The sequence below is a fragment of the Lissotriton helveticus genome, chromosome 3_1 (assembly GCF_964261635.1).
Source record: "Lissotriton helveticus chromosome 3_1, aLisHel1.1, whole genome shotgun sequence".
NCBI lineage: Eukaryota > Metazoa > Chordata > Amphibia > Caudata > Salamandridae > Lissotriton > Lissotriton helveticus.
Window position 1 is genome coordinate 1,300,086,644 of NC_136061.1, and position 23,228 is coordinate 1,300,109,871.

Consider the following 23,228-nt stretch of genomic DNA (forward strand, 5'->3'; position numbering starts at 1 on the left):
TTTGGGTAATTTTGCATTCCGTGGAGAATGCGGAATTGGCAAAAATTCTGTGATCCGCCGCTTCGCAGAATTTTTTGCTTGTTTGCGCTTTCAAAATGCGTGTTCATAAGATATTTCCCCCCGAGCACACAAACAGTGTTCGCAAACAGGAAAAAAAGCATTGCGAACGGGCGAAACAATCAATTCCACATGTTCGCTGAACTCTGTGTGTTCGCAGAGATTTTTTACCGTTTCACGGAGCTTTGCGTAGCGCGACTACGCAAATTCCGCCCACCCCAAATGGAAATGAGAGAAAATCTACAAGAAGCAGGTCACTGGAGTGAAAAATCCAGACTTGACTGATGCTAGACAATGCCATTTTGTATTCTCACTTGCAGACATCCCTCTGAGAGGAAGGCGCCATGGGAAGAGCCGGTAAAATCGTTCTTGCTGGCCTGCTCTGCTGTTGTTGGGTGTACGCCACAGAAGGTAAGAGATTAACCAATAACCTGACTTACTGCCCTTTGCCTAGTCTTAGTAGCCCTTTACATTGTATTGCCCAAGGATTTTAGATACCCACTTCATCTTACTGGTGCTGATAACTCTTCCTCGTTACACCTCAGTGCCGTTAATAATGCCTCGGCGCACTCCACCTGGGTTCAGGTATTCATCCTCACTTTACTCTGCACAAAACACTTGCCATGCTGCGTGACGCAGTTGCCCTTCCTCACTCCAGTGTCCAGTAACCGTTCCTCAATCAACTCTTCATGCCTGCTTACAACTGTTCCTCAAGTGCAGGCCATGAATGCCTTTTACCCCTTCTTCTCTCAATGCTCCGCGGGGCTTCCAACCATTGTGACTGATTCCAGAAGTCCTTCCTTTCTAGACTGTAATACTCCATCCTGATTTTCCTCTTCGATGTACTTACCTCGCTGCTTCATCCGGGGCGTTTGCTTGTAGTTGTTCTTCCCTGCACGTGCCCGACAACCCTGCTCACTTTTGTGTGACTGCACAGACCCTCTTTACTGCACGGTGTTGATGGGGCTCTGAGACACCCGCTTAATGCGCTCTCCTTGGTCCTGATACACCTCTGCGCGACATTTAGCCACTACTGCCGTAACCACCCCCCACTGAACTCTTTCAGACAACGAGCAAACACTGGCCCATTGCACTCTGCCCTCGTCATTGTTACATGTCATCACTGCACCGTCGAGGTCTAGTAAAGCTTGTGCGCAGCACTGGTCATGGGGCCTTGGTAAACCTCCCTCACTGTACTCAGGTTCACACTTCGTGTGCAAGGCTCGGTACCAAGATCCTTACCTCATTGCACTCTCCCTGGTGCTGATAACAGTCGCGCGCTTGCACTGCCTGGATTCTCATTACCCTTCTCCACTGCACTCTCCGTGCTTCCAGCAACGCACATGTTACATGAAGTTAGTCACCTTTCCTCACAGCTCCTGAGAGATGATCACCACTCCTCACTGCACTGCCTGACTCCAGTAGACCCTCCGCCCTGCTTTCGGCCTGAGTCCTGTGACCTCCCCTGAGCCCTCATAAGTGTCCCACACTGCACTTTTTATGTGCCTCATTGAACACAGCTTGCTAGACAGGTGGTCCAATACGCAATGCTTAGGAGCTCTTCTGGGGTCTGGAACCCGGTTCTCTCTGCATCCCCTTTGGTCCAGTACCCTTCCCGTGTGCACTCCCCCATTGGTCCAGTGCCCTTCTTCTGTGCCGTTTTCCATAGGACCAGTGCCCTTACCACTACACTCTCAGTTTTTCCAGTGCCCTGCCATTCTACACTGTCTCTGAGCCGAGTGCCTTCCTCACTGCGCTCTCCGTGGTTTCAGTATCCTTCCTGACTGACTGTCCCTGGGTCCTGTACCTCCCTTACTGCCCTACCCTAAAGTTTAGTACTCTTAACCTCTGTGCTCTCCGGTGAACCCTCTCGGCCTAACAGTAATGTCTTTCCACTCTCCAAGGCTCCAGTACCAATTTTGTGGGTACTGTCCATGGTCCCATTTGCTCTTGCACTCTGCAGGGGCTCAGGGAGTAGATACATTCTAGTGCCTAAAACACTCTGGCACTTAATTGTAAATTTGGTGATTCAGCGGCAAAATATGTATTCAGGGCATTATAAATGTGTACGAAATGTAATGAAATTGTAAATATGTGAAATGTAGTGTGATCGTGAAATGCACGAGTAAATCTGCAAATTGATGTATTGTGCACCATTGTTACCCTTCTTCAATGTTTGTTATATCAATGCAGCAGCACTCTCATTTGACTCAGTAATCTTGTCACTCTGCACTACTCTCATTTAAGCCACTTATCCTATTTGCACTCACTATGGGAGCAGGAGCTTCCCTCTCTCCACTCCCCCTAGGTAGAGATAGCGTTTAATTTGTAAAGAAAAATATATATATTGATAAGTGCAGAGGTCCAAAGTTTTGTCGAGAAGCCCGCAACTGCCCCTTCTTGTCGTGTGCCCTGTACCAAGGATTCTTAGACTTGATTCCACCTCATGCCTCTTTCATCCACCCACAAACACTCTCTGCCCCTTCATCTCATTCTTCCAGGTTCATTTCACATCCCTGCTTGCTTCCTTTGTCATTGTTTTCCGTCTTTCTCTTCCTCCTTTTTTGCCCCTTTTATCATTTCCCTTTCGCTCCGATCAAAGTTTGTCAAGGAAAAATAGGTTCCAGTCCCCACAAATGAGTGTTGGTGGGCCCCCACTTGCAACTACCAGCTCAAATTAAGCACTGACCCAGCAACCCCAAATGTCTGAACTTTGCAAAGCCCCAGTACCCTCCATCTATCTCTGCACGTTCAATAAACCTCATAACCATTCATCTCCGCACCCTATAGGCCCAGCAACATCTAATCTCCGTGGTCTCTCTAGGGCCGGTACATGTAATCTATGTGTCTCCCTAAATCTTAGAACCCTTACTCTCTGTCTATTCTTAGGTCCACTGATTCTTAATCCCTACTCTCTCTCTGGGTCCAGAAACATTTAATTTTTGACCCCTCCCTAGGCATTGTAACCATTTATCTCGTTCTCTCCCTCCACACAGTACCCATTAATCTCTTTGGCCTCCATGGGGTCAAAGGCCTTTCCTGGGCTCCTATAACCCTCCATCACTGTTCTGTCACTGTCTTGGTCATCAACTCTGGTACACTAACTCTTCCCCATTTGTGATCTTTCTGACTTATTACAACCACTCCTCTTCGATGCCCAAAACTCAATCAATGGCCTCCATCTGTGCCCTGATCCAATGACCTTGGTCTCGAGTCACCTGCTTTCACCCCCTGAGATAGTATCACCCTTTTAAAGGGTGGTCTGATCCACACAGAGAGAAACTAGATTGTAAGAGTATACACGTTTTGTGTGACTTCCATATATGTTATTTCATGTTTTGTTAAGTTATTGGCATGTGTAGTGCTCTTTCTATCATTAATGCAGCACTATGCACATTGTCTTAATCTGGACACTTTTTCAGACAGGTCTTCGATCTCACTATTGCTCACCATATATGGTTAGTGGGCTTTGGGTTCGCCCCTTTCAAACATTGGGTTCCTTCAACCGGACCTTTTTTAGCTCCCGGGTTGTAATTTTGTCAACCATATCTTTGCTCAGCCCAGTAGAGTATTTGTCTAATACTATTGTCTGTTTGGGTGTCTCCTTCTGCCTCCACTCCAAGTGTTTGCATTCAACTGCATGAGGGATTACTTTACAACTATGGCCCTCTCTATACACTCCCTCCGACGTATTCCCTCTTGTGCTAACACCGCATGCTTTAGCACATTACATCTAGACCTGTTGGCTTTGCCAATGCTGTATTTCTTAGCGTTCGGCTGTGTTGCCAAAGAGAGAGTTTGTTGAATCCTTAGTGAATGTGAAAAAAAATATGTTGTTACTCTTGGTAAACGCCTTGTAGGGCCTTATGTGTTTCACTGCTACCTAATGACAAACTCTTGTTCTCACCCTGCAGGTCAGAAGGCAGAAAATACCAACGCGAAGGTACTGCAATTTTATTGTTAGCGTTTGTTATTTACTTTCATTTGTAAAGGACCACCAGGGTACAGCCTTTCTAGCGCCCCTTGCTGGAAGTTGCACTATTTAGTTTTGATCTCACTGACTGTGTGTCAGTTTTTTGTGCAGGCCTGGCTCCAGGAATTTTTATGTGGGTGGGCCAAGGGCACATTTGGGTGGGCCACTGCATGCTCAATTTGTCGCTTCTGGAGGTAGCCTACAAGCCCTAGATGACATCATATGTACTTGCAAACAGGCAGCATGATACAACGGATTGCTTCTGTGTGTACACAGAGCATAAGGAGAGTTATTTGAAAGTAAGACCAATGTCTGGACCTTACTGCAAACCCTCGAATTCCAGCTTCCTGGCTTCAACACAAGTACTTGAGTGCTAAGCATATTAAAAGCATTCAAGTTTAAGGAAGTCCCTATTACTACACAAAAGCCATGACACCATTGTACTAGAGTGAACTGTGAGTGAGTTTTAACAACATGTGAGTATTTAAAAGTTCAAAAACAGTAGGGCAAGAATCAGCCCTGAGGCAGTTTTTAAGAGGGCGAAGCAGGAGTGCTACAAGTCACCATTTAAACGTAATGTAAAGTACTTTAGTGATTATTAATGCAGAAATATCAGTGCTGCAAATCAGGACTAAGATGTATTGTAAGAGCTTGTTGCTAGGGTCTTTGAACCAAGCCAGATGGCTCAACTGCCTCGACTCTTCCTGTTAATTTGCTGTCGCGCCCACCCCTAGAGATGGGCCCATATATCTAGCAAGGCCTACTTCAGAGCCCTCCATTATTTTCCAAATCTCTTTCTAATCGTTAACACTCTCAAAAAGTGTTTTGGTCCCCTTGTAAGGTCCCTTTGATTGGGAAGAGGAGGTTTCTGAGGTGGGAGTATCAGGCAAGTAACACTACTCAGCCTCCCTCGTTGCCAGCTTTCAGAGAGAATCTCTCTTCATTGATACCTCCATCCGACCCCAGACTTTGCAGTACACTCCCTTCCAGGCCTGATTATCTATTTTCTACCATCTACTGTGCACCTTAACTCACAGCTAACCTTGGTTCCCAGCCCTATATCATTCACCACCTGGCTTCATTCTCCATATTCCCACTAAAATAAATTAATAAAATCACCTTCAAACTCAAAACCCTGAATATAACAGTAAATATAATTAGCACACACTTGAAAATACGTTACACAGTGGTCCCAATGACCCAACTGCTAATTAAATAAGCAAAAACAGAAAGGCCATTACAGGGTCAATTTTAGCGCTGGTGCAGACGTATTTATTGGCGTTTCACCACTGACCTCTTACTCAGTAGATACCTTTACTACCACCCTCCAACAGTGCACTTCATCTCTCCGTGGCCCCTTTCAGTCATAACCTCCTCATCAGACACCCTCCACCAGTGTCCCTCATCACTCCAAAGCCCCTCCCCATGACCTCCTACTCAGACTCCCTCACAAACATCTTCCACCAGTGCCCTTCATCGCTCCAAGCCCCTCCCCCCATTGACCTCCTCCTCTGATTCCCTCACTGCCGCCCTCCACCAGTGCCCCTCATCGCTCCAAATCACCTCCCCCATGACCTCATCGGATTCCCTCATTCCGCCCTCCTCCCAGACTCCCCCACTACCACCCTCCAACAGTGCCACTCATCTCTCCGTAGCTCCCCCCATGACCTCCCCTTCTTTGGATTGCCTCATTGCTATCCTCCAACACTGGCCTTCATCTCTCCGTAGCCTCTTCCCTTCATGACCTCGTCCTCAAACTCCCTCCCTACCACCCTCCACCAGTGCCCCTCATCACTCCAAAGCCCCTCCGCCGCATGACCTCCTCCTCAGACTCCCTCTCTACCACCCTCAACCAGTGCCCCCATCACTTCAAAGCCCCTTCCCCCTAATTACCTCCTCCTCAGACTCCCTCCCTACCACCCTCCACCAGTGCCCCTCATCACTCCATAGCCCCTCCCCCTCATGACCTCCTCTTCAGACTCCTCATAAACAACCTCCACCAGTGCCTCCCATCTCTCCGCCATATTCTGTTGGCCTTGCTGACGTCACTGCCAGGGCCAAGGTTTATGTTTGGGTGGGCCTGGCCCACCCGGCCTACCCGCTAGAACCGGGCCTGTTTTTGTGTGTATTCTAGGAGCGCGCCATTTAAAATGCAGAGATTATCAGTGAGAGCTCCAAGAGTTGATGACTTACCTCATGCATTGATTGTCATTGTAACTCGGACCAGAGAGCCACAAAGCCAAATGCGGATCTTTTCGAACCAATGACTGTTATTCCTACACTTGCCTGACCGACCAATCCAGTCAAAGGAATTATTCAGACATTTATCAGAAATTAAAAAGCTCCCAAAAAATTAAGAAAACAGAAAAGCACCACCTCAAAAGACACGCATGACTTTTCAATCTAAAGAAATTAAATACACATAAAACATGTTTAGGCAATTGCAGAGGAAGAATAAAATAAAGTGTTAAAATAGACTTTAAACAATAACAGACAATTTAAATATTTTCCAAAACGTCATCAAAACTTCCCCAGAAAGAACAGTGCGTTAACAGATATGAAAATTAAACAAGATACATTTAATTTTACATTTTCAAATATATTACAATAAAACGAAGCCTTATACTGTAACTGAAACGTAATCTTGAGCATTACGCGTTTCTTTTTCAATGATTTCTTTTTTAATTGTATTGAAACTGGAAACGTCAAACCTGTATTGCAGTTTTCTCCTATTTTCTAACAAAACGTTTGCGTTTAGCCCCCCTGTGTATCAAGTGAGTAAGATAGGGCGTCATGAAATTCACTATGGGAAGGGAGCACCTTAAGCCCCTCCCTGACACCGCGGCGTGCATATAAATGAAAAATGAAATCTCGCACATGGCTTCATCTCTTCTCTATGCTTCTCACAGAAGCTGTGTCGTTTTTTCCCCTATTACTCCAGGATGCCTGCAATGTCTGGGAAGGAATTCTGCGGCAGGAACTCGCTAATAACTCTGCAACCATCGCGGTCTTCAACCGTCCAGATCTCCACACGGTTTCAGAGAAATGTATAGCCACTTTCAGCCAGTTGTCCAACCTCACGCAGTCGAGAAATCTGTAAGTATACCTGGGAGCGTGCACTGCGAGTGAGGTGGGAGGTACCACACGTGCCTCACAGCAGCTGTTTGTGCACAATGCGAGGCCTACCAGTATCCCTCAGCCAGAGGTATGAGCATATTCAAATGTGAAAGGAAGAGCTATTAAAACTAACCCTGGGCATAGGACTACGCTACGGTCGCGTAGTTTGCGAAGTTTGCGCAACTACGCGCTACGCGAATTGCACGTAGCACAGTGCAAAAACACGTATTTTTTGCTTGCTCGCGGTCCTCAGCGTCAAGTTGGCAACTGCGAGTGAGCAAAATAACATCCCGGCAAGACTTTCCCCTCGTTCGCGATCAGCAACATCAAGTTGCCAATTGCAAGCGTGGAAAATAAACCTTCCGGGCGAGATTCTCAACGCGGGGATGTCAGGTTTCTCATTGCGAGTGTTCGCGACCGCTCACGATGAGAAACTACCAGTCTGCATTGAGAAAACTGCTGCTCGAGTACAAATCTACTCGAGGGGCAGAAAACAACCGCTTGCACTGTGCAGGATGCCGTTTGCAATGATTGCACAGCGTGGACAAGCATCCGGCACTGTGCAATCAGTGCGAACAGCATTTTCGCCACCACACTACTCAGTTCGCGTAGCTTGCTTAGTGCGAAGTGCACTTCGCGTAGCTACGCGTAGCTACGCGTAGCACGACTACGCAAACTACGCCCAGGCTTAAAACGGAATAGCTAATGTAAAGACTAAAGAAAGCTCTTTGTATGCCTTGAAGGAAATTATTATTGTGCCTTAAGAGAGAGAAGGCTACACCGTGGGAGATGTGTAGGACAGCGACAACAATTAATAGGAGTGATGTGGATATACTACAGTTGCATTGGAGGCCTACTCCAAAGTGGATAAATACCCCACAGTGGTACGGCGCACACATACTCTTAGGAGATGCAAAAACAAACAAGCGGAGAGCACCCAGAAGAGCCTACTTGGCTCACAAACAGCCCAGAGGCTCAATTGTCCCTCATATCTGGACTGTTCCACTGTAGTTACCAGTTCATGTTCTAAACGCATTTTAACAGACTATATAATTTTACAAATATCACCAAATCAAAGGGGAGAGAACAGAGGCAGACGGCCGCCTAAATAACATTGCTTAAACAAAGAATATCCAGCAAAAGCGAGAAGCTTAAGAATGGGAGTCTCTCTATGCTGGTTATTCACTTAATGCACTTTCTTGCTATCCATGTTGGAACAATTGTCATTTTCAGCCACAAGTCAGTTATATGGACGAAGCGCCCTCCCCCTGCAATAGTTGGCATGCTTCCTCACATGATCGCCTCCTTGTCCATATGGGATTGTTCAAACACAAACAGGAGCCCCCCCCCAGTAGAGAAATCATTAAGCCCCCACCTATGATGTATGGTAAAATGAGGCTACATTGTTTTTACGTGTTTTGATGTTTTCTGTTGGATTGGGACAGAGAGAGAAAACTAACCTGTAACTGACGCCCAGAACAGTATTTTTATCACTAGCTAGGACAAATAATATGAGAATTGAATGTAATGATTCCACCCTGCTATGGGGTCAACATGTTATAGCCCACAATCAAATTCTCTTAACATGAGCTCAGAGCCTTCTTCAGGACCAAACCCTTATGCCAACATTAACTCTGTTAACACTCTTTAACAATGCAGGTATCCCTGAGGCAAGTGTGCAAAGGTGAGAAGTGTTGTTCTGGGACAATGGCAGCCACATCTACGTGAATAAGCAGGGATCTTGTCCTCTTTAGCGGATTCCAGGTCAGCATCCCTCTCCTCTTCCCAGAAACCCACTAAGAAAAGGGCACTATAGGTTGTGGTACAACATATCACTCTTTAGCCAAGCATTCCTGGTTCCGTATACAATACTTTCTTATGACTTTGTTCATTCATTACTGTCTTCAGCACTTTTTATCTTCAAACATTGAGCTCCAACACACTGGGTAGCAATAGGTAGTTAATAGAGGAGTACTGGAAAAGGGAATTTAGGGCCATATTACCAAGATGTGCGTTAAAAAACGCACAACGCACATTTCCCTATCGCCGGCTATCGCCGGATTTTATCGCCGGCTATCGCCGGATTTTATCGCCGTGTTAGTGCGCCATTATCAACCCGCAACACGTGGGCAATATTAAATCCGGCGATAGGGAACATTAGCGCGTGAAAACAAGCGTTGTTGTCATCCGCTAATGTGTGCCTTGATAATATGGGCGGGTGGATTCAGCCTTATGATCCACACCCCCATGTTATCAATGCCTAACACCTGATCAGAGCAGGCGTTGGGAGACCTGCGATAAACGAGTTTATCGCAGGTCTCCTTCTCCCAACGCCTGCCTTGGTAATAGGGTGTTACCACCTCAAACCATATTTTACATGTGGTTGGATGTGGGAACGCCCACTTTGCATGTCATTAGCGATGTTTCTCGCTGACATGCAAAGTGGGCTTGAGGCAGGCGTTAGCATGCCCTTGTTAATAGGGCGCTAGAAGTATCGCCGCTTTCTCGGCACAATTCGCCAAAAAAGCAGCGATACCTCACCTTGGTAATATGGCCCGTAGTTCTAAAGAAAGCCCAGGACCTAAGTAAGGGCATGTGGTTCTGGGCTGAAACAAGTCAACCTCATAGTAGGGCCGAATTATCAACCTGCATTCATCATGTTAATGCTAACAATGGGAATAAACAATAAATCCGTGGACATCAGCTAAGAGATATTTTTAACAGATCCCCATCGCTCCTTTTTCCTCTGTCCTCAACCACAAGAAAACACTAGGACAATTAAAACAACATGACGTCAATTTACCATCTATTGACACTTGGGGACTTAAGATCTCCCCCACCGGGATGTGCCCGCTTGTTTTGGGACAGTCCTACATGAGTGAGGAGGGGGTAGTATGATGAAGCACGCCCTCTATTGGTGGGTGAGGGCCCTCATCCTTAAAACTGATAGCGCATGAAAATGGCAATAGTTCCATCTGATATGGATCACAAGAGACAGCAAGATAGTGCCACTTTCTACAGAGCAGAATCGTGTATGTTTATTTAATTATAGGAAACAAAGAACGCATGTTTCACTGCATGAAACACCACTTTTCCAAATAACACCTATCTGCTACATCAAGTTTCCTGTTTGTGACGCAGTTCATTTATGCCCTCACATGTCTCTGAAGTCCATTTGCCTTCAGATATTTCTCAAACCTCTCTGTATGGATAACTGCATCTACTTTGGTGCCGCCTTTTAATTCCGAGGAAGTCCCTGATGCTACTCTATTTAAGTTCTTACGTCATTGGTTCTCCCCTTCAGCTTGTAACAGGAAGGTGGTCTTCAATATATATTTAAAGAAAAAGTGAAATTATGGACCTTACTGTGAACTCAATTAGTTATCTAGTTGGCTCACTGCCTGTTTGTTTTTACTTGGCCTAATGTACTAGGAGGGTATCTGGTTCTATCTTGGCGTGGACTTATGGGGCACAGCCACTTTCTTCCAGGTAATCCCCTAACCTCTTGCTTCTCATACTGAAGTGCTGAGTTATCCAAGGAGGCAATCCGGTGAGTAAAAGTTAATCAGTTGGTTGAGATCCTGGTACTCAGCGGGAGCGCCCGGCAGTGGGATTTTGGAAATCGGAAATAAACCACTTTTACTCACCGGATTGCCTCCTTGGATTACTCAGCACTTCATTTGGCGATGATCGGGAGTTTATTCCACGCATTCGGCACCCACCAGCCCATTTAAAAATGTTCAGAAGGCATTTCTGAAGCACCTCCGCTCTATGCCTCATTCCTCCTCACTCAAGAAAGCCACCGATACAGAGGGTCACCAAGCAGCAGCTGACGGACCTCTGCTGTTTCCCACATCCATTTTGGTGAAAATCAGGAGACTCCTACTTGCTGTGTGATGTCACCAAAGCTCCACCCCTCCAGCGTCATCACGCTGGAGGCCATCTTTGATTGGGCTACACTTCACGTCTTCAATCCAAGATGTCATCAGAATTACAGCCATTTTGGATCTGGATTGGAGTTCAACACTTCACGACGATTTTGAACAGCTGATCCACACGCAGGTATGATCCAGCCTGTTTACTTGCACGGTGACAGGCACACGTTTTAATCCTCATTATTTACAAAGTTACTTAACTTATTGAGCCTTCATACACGGTGATAGGCTCACCTTATTTATTTTTACAAAGTTACTTCAAATATTGAGCCTTCATACACGGTTATAGGCTCACCTTGTTCATCTATTATTACTTACCACTGTTTACTCACCTTGGAGCCTTCATATTCAGTGATAGGCTCACCTTTATTGCTATATATTACATAAAACTTATTAATAAAATTGCTAAATGGCTAAAACATTTACAACAATTTAAGAGTACAAACTTATTTTACTTGCTTTTTATTGTTATTTATTGCTTACTTACTAATAGTCATGGCTACTTCTCAGCAATTTGCCAAACCTGCTCCTTTTTTGCAACACTCTGGCAAACCCAGTATTCCTTGGCATCAATGGGTTAAAGCTTTTGAAAACCATATTGTTGCCATAGATGCTGTAAAATGTTCTTATGATCGCAAGGTTGCAATTCTTTATGGCTGTTTATGCAAAAAAATTGGCAATTTTCAAGCTCTTTGTAGATCTGCCAAGAAACTCACCAGAGTCAATAGTGTGGAATTTACAGAATCTCTCCAAAATTGTACAGATCAATTTCATGACATGATTGTTTCAATTGAATGTATATCGGTTTTCAATCACCACTATGTCAAAGGTCCATTTGGTATTGCATTATTTGGAAGAATTGAGATTCTAATTATGGCCGATTCTGGTTCACCTATAACTATCTTATCCGATGTCATGTTTCTCGAGAAATGGCAAGGTTCCATTGGGTTGACCAAAACCGACATCAATCCAAAAGCATTTGGGGAATTTGACATAGAAATGATGAGTTACTTCAATTTAAGGTTAGAATGTCTAGGAAGGTCAATATTTAGAAAAGTGTAAGTCGCAGATAAAGGACGCAATATAGTTGGCTGGCAGAATCTTGCTAGTTCCTGGTTCAGATAATCCCATTGTGCTTGGTGATCTTCCCCAGTTTATTCCCCAGCTGGTTGGTCAGAAAACGAAGAAAGCACATTAGATTGTATCAATATCACTGATCATTCAAGCGATGTTAAAAAGATTTTGGACCTGTTTCCCAATTTGTTCTCCAACAAGTTAGGCACTGTCAAAGGATTTCAACATCAAATAAAACTTAAGCCTCATGCTCAACCTTTTGTACATAAGGTTCGCCCTTTACCCCTTAGTGCCAGGGATGAGTTTAACTCAGTACTAAAGAAATTATGTGATGAAGGGGTCATTCCACCATGTGACTGTTCAGAATGGGTTTCTCCCATCGTTATTGTCTGGAAAATATCTGGTGAGGTCAGACTATGTGCGGACATACGCACCTTAATTAAGAACATTTTAATTGATTGTCATCCCCTCCCCAAAATACATGAACTTCTGGCCAGCTTAGGGGGTGCCAAATTATTTTCCATAATAGACCTTCGCTCAGCTTATCACCAGATTCAGTTGACAAAAGAGTCACAAGACTTCACCACTTTCGTCACACCTTTAGTGGTCTACAAATATCCCAGACTTCCTTTTGGCCAGGCCTCCCCAGCCAATGTTTTTTGAAAATCTTTTTCAAGACATGCCGGGGGTCCAGGCCTATCAAGATGACATTCAAGTTTTTGCCAATGATTGGGAAACACATTTGAAAAATCTTACTTGTGTTTTAAGAAAATTGAATGATGCAGAAATGACCATCAGATCTGAAAAATGTCAATTTGGCACACAACAGTTGGATTACCTAGGTCATACTTTTTGGGATTGGCAGAGTACAATGCCCACTTTGTCAAAGGATATGCACTATTGTTTTAAAAAAAAACCTTTTTATTAGCATTTTGCATCATGATAACAAACATCAATCATGTCAATGTCGAGCCACACACCCATCCCCCCGCACCCTTATCCACTTTTCCCTTCTTTGGATAAAAAACACAGTCCACAGAGTCCAATGGTTCAGTTAAGTCTTCAGCCCAGACCCATCCACAGATCAGCCTCATTCTCCTCATCCCGTTCTGCCCCTTAGGGGCGTAGGAGCTCACACCCCCTCGTAAGTCATAATCCTCCATCTAGCCCATGGTAGCGCCTCCATTTCACCCATACCCTGCCGAATTTCTTGGGGCACCCCCTCACCTTATACGTAACTCTCTCGGCAACCATGTAGAGGTCCATCCCCCTCCTCCACTCTTCTATTTGTGGAGTGTCTGGTGCCCCCCACTTTTTCTGAAGTAATGAAGTCTTTTTTATAAATATATATGTACATGAGAATAAAATGATTTGATATCAGCAGCTTTTCTGTGGGCAATTGTTTATATCGGAACTGATTGGTCCTTTAGAGTAATGGGAACTTCCCGTTCATGTTGTTACTATTATTGCCCCCCACTTTCGGGCCATATCTCTCTTGGCCACCACTAAGGCCAGCACCAGGAAGATCAGCAGAGGTCTAGCCAGATCCACATCGTTCGGCATTCCCAGTAGAGTCAGTTTGGGATCTAAGGGTATGGTGGTCTCTAGCACCTCCCCCAGCTCTGTCAGGACCGCACCCCAGAAGAGTTGAATATTCGGGCATGTCGAGAGAATATGATAGAAATCTCCTATAGCAGTGCCACACCTCAGACAGCCCGGGTCGGTTATTCTCCCTATCCTGTGCAGACGTGCTCCATCAAAATAGGTCCTATGAAGGACATTAAATTGGATCAACCTTAGGCGAGATTTAACCGCTACCTCCCTGTGATGCATTAGGACCATGCCCCAGTCCATTTCATCCATTGCACCCACTTCTTGCTCCCACATAGTCCGTAGGTTCCCCAGTCTATCTGGTCTATTATTCATTATTGTTTTATATGTAAGCGACTCTGCCTTGCCGACTATCCTTTCCTGCAGGAGGCGACCCTCCAGGGGAGCATATTCTGGAAGAGCCTCTGTCAATGCCCCCTCTGCCCTCCATGCGTGTCGGAATTGCATGTATTTAAAGTATTGCGTGTGATGGAGTCCATATTCCTTGCGCAGTGAGGGAAACGACTGTAGCATTCCACTAAGGCCAGCACCAGGAAGATCAGCAGAGGTCTAGCCAGATCCACATCGTTCGGCATTCCCAGTAGAGTCAGTTTGGGATCTAAGGGTATGGTGGTCTCTAGCACCTCCCCCAGCTCTGTCAGGACCGCACCCCAGAAGAGTTGAATATTCGGGCATGTCGAGGGAATATGATAGAAATCTCCTATAGCAGTGCCACACCTCAGACAGCCCGGGTCGGTTATTCTCCCTATCCTGTGCAGACGTGCTCCATCAAAATAGGTCCTATGAAGGACAATAAATTGGATCAACCTTAGGCGAGATTTAACCGCTACCTCCCTGTGATGCATTAGGACCATGCCCCAGTCCATTTCATCCATTGGACCCACTTCTTGCTCCCACATAGTCCGTAGGTTCCCCAGTCTATCTGGTCTATTATTCATTATTGTTTTATATGTAAGCGACTCTGCCTTGCCGACTATCCTTTCCTGCAGGAGGCGACCCTCCAGGGGAGCATATTCTGGAAGAGCCTCTGTCAATGCCCCCTCTGCCCTCCATGCGTGTCGGAATTGCATGTATTTAAAGTATTGCGTGTGATGGAGTCCATATTCCTTGCGCAGTGAGGGAAACGACTGTAGCATTCCATTTTTCATTACGTCTCCCAAAGTCGACAAGCCTATATTATCCCAACCTCGAAATCCCTTCAATTTATTAAGTTGCCGCAGCCAGGCGCATTTCCACAGTGGGGTTTGTTTTGTTAGTTTACGTTCCCATCCTATCGCTCTCGTCGCCCTCATCCATATCCCTACGGTAAGCCTCGTTGCAGGCAACAGTCTAGTCCTACCCTTACCTCCGTATAGATAATGCAGGTATGTGTGTGTATCCATAGTGTGTCTTTCTAATGCAAAGGTGGGGTGGGTGGCCGGGGCGTGCATCCATTCATTAATGACTACCAGGTGCTCCGCCCAGTAATAGGCCTCTTGTCACGACTGCTGGCTCCTCAGGATCGGAACGATGCTCAAATGGGGTCCACCTCCTGACGTCCCTGCACTCTGTCTAGCTATAAGCATACAGAGCACAAAAGCAGTCAAGCGAGGGATAGGTAAGGGTAGGAGCTGCAGTGGAAGGGACACCTGGTACTTATTCAGAAGATGACCCCTTCCCTTATCTGAGATACTTCTCTCATGAAACATGGTTGACCGAAATCTCTATCACAAAAGGTCCTTTTGAATATCAGGTCTTTTTGGCATCTCTTTTCCTTAGGTGAATAAGGACTCCCACCACGGGGCTCCAAAACAAAATGAATCAAAGACAGTGGCCAAGGCTTCACTACCCTAATGTCTCGCGGTGGAGAAATGTCCCGCAAAGCTTGAAACCATTCCAGTCAATAAGAAAACAAAAGCGGCCTTGTCAGCAGACGTTAGAGTTCAGAATAATGACTCACTGTTATCCGTTATGAGAATGCAAATCCGGGTGTTGGACTGACAAGGCAAAACTCTGGAGGGGGCAATCCAGTGTCTCCCAGTTCGTAGTTCCCCAAAGTGGCCACACCCTGGCTCCAATACCTGATACGGCTAGGAGGGGGCAATCCAGCGGCTCCCAGCCCTTCTCTCAGGCATAAACAAATCCAAGATACAGTCTCTATGGCGTCTTCACTCTGCCGAGCGAAACAACAGGCTTTTTCCAGTGTGGGCGCGGAGGGGGCAAATCCAGCGACTCCCAGCACCAAACACCAGCAACCAAAACAAAACTCAACTTCACGCTGCCAGGGGCGTTCTTGCTCAGCCGAGCAATGCACGCGTTCTCCACTCCGCAGCCGCGGAGTTGTAACATGCAACATGGGGGTAAACAGAGAATCCAAAGCAACTCCACGGGGACAGGGCATCCGCTGAACTGCAAACAAACTCCAAGGACAAAATCACATGCGAGGACCTCTATCGCTCGCATTGCTAAATGCCTTCCTGATCCTCCCCTTAACGCTAAGCATTATGGGAGATGTAGTCTACCCCATTATCGGATATTTGGCAGGCACATTCGTCAGACCCTGACAGTACGCCCCCCTCCCCAGTGCCTCCTAGCACCAGGCTTACCCGGGTTACGGGTGTAAAATGACCGGACATCCCGCGGGGCATGAACCCCTTCACTCGGCTCCCAGTAATCATCCTCAGGCTGGTATCCCTTCCAGGACATTAGGAACCACAACTTCCCTTGCCGATACCTGGAGTCCAGAATGCGGCGAACCTTATATTCCATTTGACCATCCTCCAGAATAGGCGGAACGGCTTTGCACCGCGCCGAACCAGCGGGTTTTAACAGACTGCAGTGGAACACAGGATGTATCCTCATAGAAGCAGGTAGTTTGAATTTGTACGCCACCGGATTGACTTTTCGGAGTATGACATAGGGATCAATGTATCGTGGATGGAATATACTACGGTAGCGGAAACGGATATTCTTCGTCGACAGCCAGACTTTGTCGCCCCCTCTATATTGAGGACCCTCCTGTCGATGTTTATCGGCCCACTTCTTGTAGGAAGTTTTTGCCTGGACCAGTGTTTTTTTAATCCGCCGGTGTGATGTCAGAAGAGCCTTCACGTGTGCTGCCACCGTGGGATGATTGTGCACTTCTCTCGGAACTACCAAGGGCAGAGTGTTCGCGTGAAAAACGGTGTTGGCCTTGAACGGTGTTTCCCCTATGGAGCTGTGCCAGGCATTATTGTAGGACAGTTCCGCAAGCCATAACAGGGAAGCCCAAGATTGATTCGCTTCCTCAGAATAACACCTCAGGTATTTTTTGAGCGTTTGGTTAAGCCGCTCGGTCTGCCCATCAGTTTGCGGATGGAAACTGGTGGATAAAGCGTCTTCCACCCAAAGGGCTTTGCACCACATGTGCCAAAATCTCGCCACAAACTGCGGACCCCGGTCCGAGACGATTACCCACGGAATACCATGGATCCTTACCACATGAGATATTAATAACTGTGCAGTTTGGCTGGCAGTAGGTAAATTCTTGCAAGGGATAAAATGTCCCATTTTTGTCAAACTGTCAACCACCACCATGATGGCGTTGCACCCTTGATCGGGCGTGAGACCAACTATGAAGTCCACACTGATCGTGTGCCACGGACGGGATGGAGTGGGTAATGGTATGAGTTTTCCTCGACTCTTGGATTGATCACCTTTCGCACGGGCACAGGTGTCACATTGAGTGATCCAGCTCTCGACATCTCTTGACATATTTTCCCACCAGAAATGGCGTTTTACTAGATGCAGCATTTTCTTGTTTCCTGGATGCCCTGCAAGCACATTGTTATGGCACCAATTGAACGCCTTCAACCGAAGGGGTTGTGTGGGCAAATACAACTTCCCCTCATGCAGAGGTACTCCATGTTTGATAACTCGGAGTCTGTTCTTTCCCGCCCATGCTTGCCACTGAGCCTGACTCTGATCACTATGGACTTCCTCTATGAATTGATCTGCAGTGACTGAGCACACTACTCTCTCAGGAGCTATGATGGCTCGTTGAATGTCCTGTTGTGGTGCAGAGTCTTCCCCTTGCAGAGAGAGGGAATCTGCCTTCCTGTTTTCAGACCCTGGACGGAAGGTAATTATGAAATTGTACTCCGCAAAAAACATCATCCACCTCATTTGTCAGTGTGAAAGGTGGCGTGCGGTCTTCATGAACTGCAAGTTCTTGTGATCTGAATACACAGTTATCGGATGTTGTGTTCCCCAGAGATAATGCCTCCACTCCTGAAACGCCCTTTTGATGGCCAACAGCTCTTTCTCGGAGATGGTGGAGTTGGTTTCGGCAGGGTTTAGTTTCTTAGACAGAAAGGCAACAGGATGCAGTTGCCCCGTTTCCTTGTCTCTCTGTGATAGTACGGCCCCCACCGCAGCATCAGATGCATCAGCCTCCACCACAAAAGGTAGGTCCAGTTGAGGGTGTCTCAGAATCGGGGCAGTAATGAATGCCTTTTTCAACTGCTCAAAAGCCTCCATGGCTTCTGGATTCGACATGAAAGGTACCCCCTTCCTCAGCAGTTTGGTAATTGGGGAGGCCAACAGGGAGAACTGAGAGATGAATCTCCTATAATAGTTAGAGAAGCCAAGAAAACGGAACGAGGGGCAAGATGGCGGCTGCCTAGTTACGGCCGTAGCAGCAGAGCAGTGAGGACGTATGGCTGTGAGCTCCTATACATGAGGCTAGCTGGGATGCTGAACATGTAGCACTGCGTGGGAAATAAGTTTGAACTCTTTCTTGCGCAAGACCTTTTCGTTCAAAAATTTCAGCGGTGTCAAGGAATGGATACAAAGTAACGATAGACGTGCAGATGGTATTTTCTGATCTCTCTTGTCGCGGCTCAGCACTACGGCTACTACGGGACCTGGCGGGGGTTTGTCTTACCTCCAGCCCGGGTGGAGACGACGAGCTCCGCTCAGAGGGCGGGTCAACCTCCGACGTACTTGCCGCGGACAGAGGAATCCTGAAGGTGGAGGCGGAGGCGAAGGCGAAACTGCAGCACAGAACGGGTGTGACTTTCTGGAACTCCGCGGCCCCATCCGGCGAAAAACAGCCTGTGATATGGCTCCAAAGGTGAATGCCTCGAACAAGGCTGCACAGGCACGGAAGAAGTTACGAGAGGAGACGCTTGTCGAGGATGGTACAGAACCCGGGATAACACGTACTCCTCTGATTGAAGAGCGTGTCAGGAGAAGGCAGCAACAGCAACAGAATGGTGCCCGGACCCGACCCCCTCCAATCTCAATTGCGGAAATGCTTGTAAAGTCCGGTAAGGAGAAGGGGGTCGGGGGGGGAATTAATGCGGTTAACAATACTCCTAATACTCCTAAGAAAGAGACTCTCATGGATATAAATACAGCAGGGGGAACAGAAGGTGATGACCTCATTGTAGGGGATATTGGAATGGCTCTGAATACAGACAAGGTAGATGAATCCTATGTACCTACTAATGTCCCCGAAAAAGAGCCCCCATCTATGAATGATTTTCAGGAGGCAGAAATCTCTCATAAGCAGGGGGAAACGCAGAAGATGAAGAACTGGGCAAATGTAATCGCGCTAAACCTCAGTGTGGCAAGGCCAATGAAGACCTGCTTAAAGGCGGTGAAGGGATTATAGATGATGCAGGAGAAGGCAAAGAAGGTAAAGAAAATGCTTCTAATGAAGCCTTTTTCTCGGCATCAGATGGGCAAGAATGGTCTGAGGAAGAAGACGAGGCTTGCTCCTCATATTTAGACTCAGAAAGTGACCCTGAGATAGCTCAACCGGCCACAGCTATGAAAGCACCTGGAGCACCGAATAATGGCTTGCAGACCACACGACGGGAGCTAAGTTGGGAGTTTCCCTCCGACCACCCTCACCAGGATAACATGGATGACGAACATATCCAGATATCGCTGTTAGAATCCATACATCAAGAAATTATAGCCCACCGGGAAGAAACCCGTAGAGATAGTCAGAAGGCTCACTCTGCGATGAAAAAGATGCAAGGCGTAGTGCGGAAATTGTCAAAGGCATGCTCTAACACCAACGATAGGGTGGCTAATCTGGAAGATCGGATAGTAGTGGTAGAATCCGATATGGCAGTGGCTGTTTCCAGTACTAAACAACAAAATGCACAATTGGTGGATATCCAATGGAAACTTGAACAGATGGAAAATCGACAACGCAGGAATAACCTGCGAGTTCTGGGAATTCCCGAAGGGGCCGAAGGCTCCGATATCAGAACATTTGTGATTAAATTATTCGGACAGGTATTTCCTGAACTTAACGAGTGGGACTGGCCCAATGAAATTCAAAGAGTCCATCGCACACCACAAAATCTGAGGAGAGGTGCTAAGGAAGGAGATTTGCCAAGAGCCATTTTGATTTATTTTGGGAACTTTATATTAAGACAAGCCATCTTTGACAAAGCAAGACCCAATGCAAAACGTACTGTGGAAGGAATTTCGTTTTTTGTGAGGCCAGATTTTTGCCACACTACAGTGGAGAGACGCTGGCGACTGAGAGGAATGATAAAACAATTTCAGGACGTAAATATGCCGGCATACCTGGTTAATCCGGCTCAACTAAAAATTATTCATAACGGAAAGACTTTGTTTTTCTTTTCGGAGATAAAAGCTAAAGAATTTTTAGACTCAATTTGAGCTACTAGTTAGAAATGCCTTAATGTTTATTATAATTCTGTCCTCACTGCTCACACTGCATTCCATCATACACTCAGCTAGGACTGAGTGCCTCGCATTTTTGGGAGGGTAGGGGGGGATCCAGGGGTCACCTGAAGGGGGAGTGGGTGGGGGGGAGGGACGAGGGAGAAAGGGAAAAAATGGAGAGTGGTGTAGGATAAGACAAAACTTATTTTTGCTGTTATGTGGTAAAGTAAGGGACTCAGTACCTGTTATTATCGATCAACTATATAAAGGAATGCAAAATTGTTGGCTGTGGTTATTTAAAAAGAAGCTGGGTCTAGATGTTGGAACCTTAACTCAATTAAATGACAAATGTTAAAATCTGTACTATAAACGTGGGAGGCATGAATGACTGGAAAAAGAGACAGAGGTTGGCCTACATAGTTAAACATGAGAATATTGACATCTTGTGTATACAAGAGACTCATCTTCCGTGGGCAAAGCGTAATTTGCTTTATCTGAATGGTTTTGAGCTAGTTGGTTGTTCAACTCAGACCTCTACAATTAGGGGAGTAGCAATTTTGGTTCGAATATCTCTGGGAAAGGCAAAAAAAGTACTGGCGGATGGTAATGGTAGGTGGGTAATAGCAGAAATTGAACTAGGTGTAACACTTTGTGTAATTTATGGATCAAATCAGGATGATCCTGATATATTTGACTTTTTAGAGGTAGAATTAGTAGGATGGCCCACCCCGTTAATAGTTGCCGGCGATTTTAATATCTCGGCAGATTGGGGTACCCTAAAACCATATACTGGACGGAAACCTAAGGTTTATCGCTCAGTTGATGCTCTTATTAATTCTCATGGATTACAGGATATATGGCTAGTTAAACAACCACAATATCCGGGGTACACATATTTTTCCAATCCGGCCCAGAAACACACAAAATTAGATTATGTTCTTATTTCCTCTTCAGAATTGTCAAAAGTAAATATCACGAAACTCCCAAAGGTAATCTCGGATCACAATCCACTATTAATAACATATGAGGTGAGCAGCTTGAAAAGAAAAAGAAATCCATGGTCGTTCGAAAAAAATTATTAATGGATAAAAGATTTACTGAACATCTTAAAAATGGGTAACAGAATTCTTTGATAATAATAGATATAGTGCTTCCCTGAATATAGTGTGGGATACATTTAAGGCTGCTCTAAGGGGAAAAACAATAAGTTGCTCTGCAAGACTTAGGAAAAAAGATCGAGAACAAGTTGATAACTTAATGCTGAAAGTAGGGAGTGCAGAGGAGCATCATGTGAAGGACATTATGATGGGGAGAGACAGTGCAGAGAGCTTAAAAGCTTTAATGGTTGCGAAAGCTGACCTACAGAAAGAAATAACACAGAAGACTATCAGGGAGTTTCAATCTTCAAGAGCTAAGAGATATGAGACAGGAGAACAGGCAGGTAAGGTCCTAGCCCTCCGACTAAGGCAAGCAAAGACAAAGACCACTATTACTCAAATTGAAGAAGCAGGCATAGAGTATACGGAAGAGAAGGATATTCTTAGAGTATTTGAAGACTTTTATCAAAGGTTGTATGAATTTGAAAAGCCTGGAGGCAAGGAAGGTGGAGAAATCTGTGACAGAGGCCCCAAATTAGACAGAATGTGTAAGGAGGACCTAGATAAAGATATTACAATGAACGAGGTTCTTGTTGCACTTCGGGGGTTAAGCTCTGGGAAGGCTTCCGGACCAGATGGTATACCTCTGGAAGTCTATAAAACTATAGAAGATGAGATCTCACCTCTATTATTGGACCTATTTAATGGGATTTTTTACTCTGGCGCAGTTCCAATGTCTTGGAGAGAAACGACTATTATGATTTTCCATATAAAAGGGAAACCAGCGACCAGTCCGGGTTCTTATCGGCCCATTACATTAATAAACTCAGATACTAAATTATATTCAAAAATTTTAGCTAATCGGCTGAGGGGGATCATTGGTAATCTTGTCTCCCCGTGGCAACACGGTTTTGTCCCTGGCCGAGGAACGACGGACCATGTAATTAGAGCCATTCGTCTATTTGATGCTCGGGCTGCAGCGGGAGGAGAGATGGCAATGATCCTGCTCGATGCAGAGAAAGCTTTTGACCGTGTTACTTGGAGCTTTCTATGGGATATATTGGCTGGCAGAGGCTTTGGCCCAAAAATTATCGAAGCCCTTCGGGCAATGTATGTAGAACCAAGAGCTAGAGTGTTGGTAAATGGGGAGAAATCAGGTATAATAAACATCAGGAGAGGGACGCGGCAGGGCTGCCCCTGCTCCCCGATTCTCTTCGCCTTGTACATTGACCTGCTAATTCAGGAGATCTTGGCCAATCCAGGAATTGAACCAGTTGTTCATAATGGGTACTCTAATAAGATCCTGGCGTATGCGGATGATTTAGCTGTGATCACTACCAATCCGCAACAGGCATTACCTATTCTGATCAAGATGGCAAAAGATTTTGGTTCAAATTCTGGATATCAGCTAAATGATACAAAGACCCAGATTATTTGTTCCAAAAACATAACTAGGTCTGATTATAGATTTGTAGAATCCGCAACGTATTTGGGTGTAAAGATTCATGCCTCAGTGGAAAAAATAGTTGAGGAGAATTACATCCCCTTAATAAATGCTATTGATAAGGAATTAAGGAGAATTGATGTGTTTCACCTTTCTCTGATAGGGAGGGTTAATGCTCTTAAAATGTTATTGTTTCCTCGAGTATTGTACTTATTTAGAGCAATTCCATTACTAATTGAAGAAAAAATCCT

General features: G+C 45.7%; 1 protein-coding gene across 1 annotated transcript in view; it reads left to right on the forward strand.

Moving 5' to 3' along the window:
• The first annotated feature begins 363 nt into the window (after positions 1-363).
• Positions 364-23,228, forward strand: part of LOC144824950 (otoancorin-like) — a 559,576-nt gene continuing 536,711 nt past the window's right edge. The window contains exons 1-3 of the mRNA XM_078683892.1: positions 364-468; positions 3,972-4,000; positions 6,972-7,126. Of these exons, the coding sequence (XP_078540018.1) occupies positions 402-468; positions 3,972-4,000; positions 6,972-7,126 (251 nt within the window). The 5' untranslated portion in view covers positions 364-401. The remainder of the gene's footprint in view (positions 469-3,971; positions 4,001-6,971; positions 7,127-23,228) is intronic.